General features: G+C 45.6%; 1 protein-coding gene across 1 annotated transcript in view; it reads left to right on the plus strand.

Annotated features, from left to right (window-relative positions):
• The window catches only part of CACNG3 (calcium voltage-gated channel auxiliary subunit gamma 3), a 107,644-nt gene extending 102,023 nt beyond the window's left edge, over positions 1-5,621 (plus strand). Inside the window, exon 4 of the mRNA XM_007988079.3 lies at positions 4,440-5,621. Within this exon, the coding sequence (XP_007986270.1) occupies positions 4,440-4,951 (512 nt within the window). The 3' untranslated portion in view covers positions 4,952-5,621. The remainder of the gene's footprint in view (positions 1-4,439) is intronic.
• The last annotated feature ends 612 nt before the right edge of the window (positions 5,622-6,233 follow it).

Raw genomic sequence — 6,233 nt, forward strand, 5'->3', positions numbered from 1 at the left:
GCAAGACAGCTTGTGCAGGAGAACTCCCGTTTATAAAATCATCAGATCACCCCTGTAATCCCAGCACTTTGGGAGCCTGAGGTGGGTGGATCCTGAGGTCAGGAGCTCAAGGCCATCCTGGCCAACATGGTGAAACCTGTCTCTACTAAAAATACAAAAATTAGCTGGGCGTGGTGTGTGCACACCTGTAGTCCCAGTTACTTGGGAGGCTGAGGCAGGAGAATCGCTTGAACCCAGGAGGCAGAAGTTGCAGTGAGTCAAGATCATGCCACTGCACTCCAGCCTGGTGACAGAGTGAGACTCTATCTAAACAAAAACAAAAACAAACAACAACAACAAAGCCATCAGCTCTCATGAGACTTATTCATTACCACAAGAACAGTATGGGGAAAACTCTTCCCTTGATTCAATTATCTCCACCTGGCCCCACCCTTCACATATGGGGATTATTAAAATTCAAGGTGAGATTTGGGTGGGGACAGAGAGCCAAACCACATCAGAGACTGTACAGAGAAAGCACAATATGATTTTCTAGTATTAGAAAAGCAGCAACAACACAGTTCCAAAATCTGGAGCCCCACAAGATCTTGGTCGAATTCCTTCCGCACTGCTTCCCCTTCCGTAAGATGAGAAAGGGAGACTGTCTAAAGCTGAGTCTCTGAGAACTGATTCAAGCAACAGACCAGAAAGAAAACTGCCATCTTGCCCCAGGGGAATGAGATCAGCCCACAGGTGGCAGTGGCCGCTACCTTGCTTTGTGTGGACAGATGTTAGCATCTGGCAAACCCAGGGACTTGTTTTGTCTTGAGGCACGCTCCTGTCACTGGTGGCCCCGTCCAGACCTCCCAGGCGCTTGGTCTTGGCCGTTCCAGAGGATCAGTACCAGTGTCATGCTGATGTAACAGTTTCCTGAGAACAAGAGAAGATCATTATTTTGTCCCCCAAGGGGATTGTTAGGGAAGAGTGTGTCACCAGCAACTTTCTTCTCACAAGAGGTATTGTGAGGGATGGCAGGTAGATTAGATATATAGGAACTAGAAAGCGTGTGAGTCTGTGGAGGAAGCCTGATGGGAAGGCAGAGGCTTGGGGTCTAATCCCAGACCCTTCCACTGATCTCCCCAAAGAACCTGAAGATCTTGTTTTTCCACCTCTAAAGTGAAAGGATTGGAGGATTCACTACTCTCGAAGGCTCTTCTTTGCTCATCTACACTAAGGTTGATCATTTGAGGGAAACAATTAACAACCCTTGAAATCAGTAAATAAGAGTGCCGGGGTAAAAAAGAGAAAACAATCCTTTCTTGAGCACCTACTATGTGTCAGATACTGTGCAGAATGCCCAAGAGCGTAAAGCTCTGAAGTCAGGCTGCCTGGTGCAAATCTAGCTCTACTAATTTCCTGTTGTGTGACCTCGGGCAAGTCACTTAACCTTTCTGTGCTTCCATTTATTTCCCCATCTGAAAAATGAGAATCATAATGGCCTCACCTCTTGAAGCTGTTAAGAGGATTAAATGAGTTGGTAGCAATAAAGTGTGCAGAGTGGTGCCTATCATCCAGTATGTGTTCAACATATAGTAGCTATTATCACATACAATGTACCATTTAATTCTCATATCAACTCCACTCACTCACTCATTCAATATGCATTGCCCTCTTGCTATGAATCAGACTCTGGGCTGGGAGTTAAGGCCATAGCAATGAAGGAGATAAGCCTAGTCCCTGCCCTCAGGGAGTTTACAGTCTGAAAGTAGGACAAAGCAATTGCCTACTCACATCTTGTTTTCCCTAAGCCTTGTTACTGAAATCTAAATCCACCATGGCTAAGAGCTCTGGATTCAAATCTCACTTCAACCATTTTCTATTAGGTTGATGCAAAAATAATTGTGGTTTTTGCAATTACTTTTAATTTAATGGCTGTGCTTGACATGGGAAGTAAGTTACCTTCTCTGTGTCTGTTTCCCCATCTGTAAAAGGGAAATCATTTTTTAAGTGGGCCTGCTGCAATGATTAATAGGTAGGATGCATATAAAGATTTTGCACAGTGCTTGGCACATGGTAAGCACCCTGTAAATCATTGGCAACTCGCTTGGCTTCCTATCAGCCCAGTCTAACATCTGAGCCTCTCTTTGAACTTCTTTCTTTCCTTCCCCCACTCCCCCCTACCCACCGCACGGCCGCCAAAAAGACCTTCTTTGGGGACTTTCCAAACTTTGCCACCAAAATATTCCTCACGGCAGAGGAGAGAAAAAACATGGCCCGGGGGAGTCAGGGGACATCAATAGAAGCCACCTTCATTGAGCTTAGACGTCTTTGAAGTCTGACTCCCATTTAACTTAAAAATTCATGTGAATTCTGCCTTCTCCTTATTATATCCATGTTCATTTTAATATAAAAGAATATGTCTTCCCTACTCATCTTCAAGCCAAATTGACACTCCAGGAAGAGGAGCCGTTTGTCACCCTGTGGTTTCTTGCAGCCTGACACAGAGCTGGATGTGTCAGCCCCCATCATAAGAAATAGCTCAGTGATGAGAACTTGCTGCCTACCTGCTGAATGTCTGTGCTGGGTAGAACCAAGAGGAGGCAGGAGAGAAGCAGCAGATTTTAGCCCTGTACTCTGGAGACAAGTTTTAGATGAAATATAATCAGAAGTCCTATTCAAAATAGTGAGGCTGGGCATGATGGCTCATGTCTGTAATCCCAACAGTTTGAGAGGCCAAGGTGGGAGGATCACTTGAGGTTAGGAGTTCAAAACCAGACTGGGCAACATAGCAAGACCCCATCTCTAAAAAAAAAAAAATTAAATTAGCTGTGCTTGGTAACACATACCTGCAGTCCCAGCTATTCCGGAGGCTGAGGAGGGAGGATGCCTTTAGCCCAGGAGGTTGAGGTTACAGTGAGCTATAATTGTTCCACTGCAATCCAGCCTGGGTAACAAGAGAGCAAGACCCCATCTCTAAAAAACAACAACAACAACAAAAAAACAACGAATAACCCTACTGGATGTGCACCAGCTAATCAGAAGGGTGGCACTGGAGCCCAGTCCTGTGTCTCCTGCTCTACCAAGCTTTAACCCTTTGGTTGCTGGACTGTAGGGAGATCTTGGGGATGCCCACAAAGAGTATGGAACATTCAAGGAACAGAGAGAGAATTCAGGAGGCTCCTGGAAATGGTTACTCACCAACTGTTGTCGGAAACTATAATGAGGGACAACCTCCATTTAGCACCACCCTACAGGTAGCCTAAATTTGGAGGCAAAGAGATGCCAGCTGGTGTACCAACAACCTCCATGAGTCATTGTTGGCACCAAGCCCTGGATGAGGCCCTTGAAACAAAGGGACAAAAAGAGACATATCCCCTTCGGAGTAAGAACATGAGAAAGGTAGGCAGAGATGTGCACAGCCCCTCAAACCTCCTGCTCCTACTGACCACTACCTAGGAAACTGATTCCTCTCCTGTGGGCTAAGCAGCTATTTCCAACAATATTGGCACTCTGGGAAGCTAAGTCTGCAAGCCTTGCCTGTTGGAGGTAACAGCTTCCTGTTCCCGAAGTCCTGGTGCCCTGGTGCTCAAACAACAGCTGATCTGAAGCATTATCATATCCTGTGCAGATAAAAAGACTTGGTAAGCTCCCACCTCTTCCCCATGGGTTTATTTATTGTCCCAAATTTCAGCTCCAGACCCATACATTTCCACTGAGCAGCTCCATTTGGACTTTCCATAAGCACTTCCAACCTAATGTGTTCAAACCTCCTCTTTTATCTAAACCTGGATTCTCTGCTGCCTCTTATTGGAGCTCAAAATGCCACCAGCCTCCCAAGCACCCAAGTTAGAACCCTAGTAAGTCATTCTCAATGCCTTCTCTCACATGCCATCATCAACAGTCTTTCATCTCTTGGCTTACCCCTGTTTAATTTTCAGATCTGGCTCAAATGTCACCTCATCTTCAGTGCCAGGTTCTTAGTCTTTCTCTCTCCTTCTCTTCCTGAATCATTTTTATGTGTCTCCGGTAGAACCCTTACTGTATTTTCCTGTAATTGCATTTACATGTCAGTCTTTGCCACTAATGGTAAAGAATTCAAGGGCAGGGGCGTGTATCTTGTTCATTTTACAATCTTCATGACTTAGTGCCAAAGATTAAGTGTTGATGAGATGAATTGCTTCTAACGGAAAAATAAGTGCATTCTGAGTTCTTCTGTACTTGCTGTAGGAGTAGGGTGTATTCTTTAGCTGAATACACATTGCCTGGAACTGAGCAGCAGAATTCTTCATTTCCCAAGTGACAGAACATGCAAGAAGATCTCAGTGGTTGGATTTCCCAGCTATAGTCCATTATCCTCTCTCCCCATTATCTCCACATTTTCTATAAATATTTTAAAATGGAAAGTGACAGTTCTCGCTGAGGTTTATAAAGGATGTATTTTTCTTTTCCCCTTCTCTTAGGGTTAAGCAACATCATTGGCATCATAGTTTATATATCAGCCAACGCTGGAGACCCCGGGCAGCGTGACTCCAAAAAAAGTTACTCCTATGGTTGGTCCTTTTATTTCGGAGCCTTCTCTTTCATCATCGCAGAAATTGTAGGAGTGGTTGCCGTGCACATCTATATTGAAAAACATCAGCAGTTACGAGCCAAATCTCACTCGGAGTTCCTGAAGAAATCTACTTTTGCCCGCCTCCCACCCTACAGGTATCGATTCCGGAGGCGGTCAAGTTCTCGCTCCACCGAGCCCAGATCCCGAGACCTGTCCCCCATCAGCAAAGGCTTCCACACCATCCCTTCCACTGACATCTCGATGTTCACCCTCTCCCGGGACCCCTCAAAGATCACCATGGGGACCCTCCTCAACTCCGACCGGGACCACGCTTTTCTACAGTTCCACAATTCCACACCCAAAGAGTTCAAAGAGTCACTGCATAATAATCCGGCCAACAGGCGCACCACGCCCGTCTGAACTGACCTCTGACCTCTGCCCCACGCCCAGCACAGCCTTGGGGGAAGTGTACAGAGATGTCTCTGAGGTTGCATGGCATGGTCCTCGTGATGGTATTACTTTTTACAAAGAATGAAACCAAATGGACTCAGCCCTCTCCCACATTTGCCCCTTACCCTCCAAGTCCTAACCCCTCCATCCTCCCTAACTTTTCAAGCCAATCCCTTCATGTCATTCCTCTCTCTGTGTATCTGTGCCAGATGTTTTCCTTTCTTCCTTCTTTACTGGAAGGACCTCCACATTCTTCCCTCCTTGGAAGAGGACTTTACTAAAAGTCACGGGTGGTGGCCAGGGGGGATTTCTGAATCTCCATCAGGCGCGTTCATAGTTGTCCCCATTGTCTACCCACACGAATCCTCAGGAAACCAACCACCGCCCAGGTGGCCTGAGGGAGGCATTCACCTTTATGTGTTAGAAAAACATGACCAGAAATCAAAGATGTCAGAGCCCTGAAGCAGCTAATGTAATAAGCACTCATGTTATTAAAGGTTTTGCCTTGTCGTAACCAACCGAGCCGGAGGGTGTTTTGTTTCTTTTGGGTGTTTCCTACACAAACTCACTCCCCTGCCTCCAAACTGGCTCACATCCGTCTTGGAAGCTGAACTTTGCTCATCCACACCTGAGCCACTAAGAAGGCTCACCTTGTACCTTTGGAAGCTAGTAAGGTATTCCCACAAATGTCCGAATCAGTATTCAAGCCCTTCTGCTTGAATTCCTGGAGGCTACCTGGGGGTGGGTGAGTGAATGCTGGTTTTCAAGATCTAAATCTGGCACGCAATAGCTCTATGACCTTGGGCAAGTCACCTAAGCCTCAAGCCTCAGTCTCCTCATCTGTAAAATGGAACATAATAATAGCACTCTCCTCCAGAGTTGTGAGGTTTAAATAAAACAAAGTGTGTAAAATGATCAGCACATTGTAAACAATAAATACATATTTTTCAATGTTTTGGGTGGATTTTAGGCAGAGTAAGCATCATGTTGATCTGTTTGTGCTGTGACAACAAAATATCAAAATGGGCTGGAAGAGATGGCATGAGCTTGTAGTCCCAGCTTATGGGACTACAGCCTTGGAGGCTGAAGCCAGAGGATCACTTGAGCCCAGGAGTTAAAGAGTTCAAGTCTAGCTGAGACCCCAGCTCTTAAAAATAAAAAAATCAAAGACTGGTAACTTAAACAACAGACATTTACTTCTCAAAGTTTTGGAGGCTAAGTAACTCAGTTTCTGCTCAGGGCTCCTCTTCCT

Source organism: Chlorocebus sabaeus, chromosome 5, assembly GCF_047675955.1.
Source record: "Chlorocebus sabaeus isolate Y175 chromosome 5, mChlSab1.0.hap1, whole genome shotgun sequence".
NCBI classification, from domain to species: domain Eukaryota; kingdom Metazoa; phylum Chordata; class Mammalia; order Primates; family Cercopithecidae; genus Chlorocebus; species Chlorocebus sabaeus.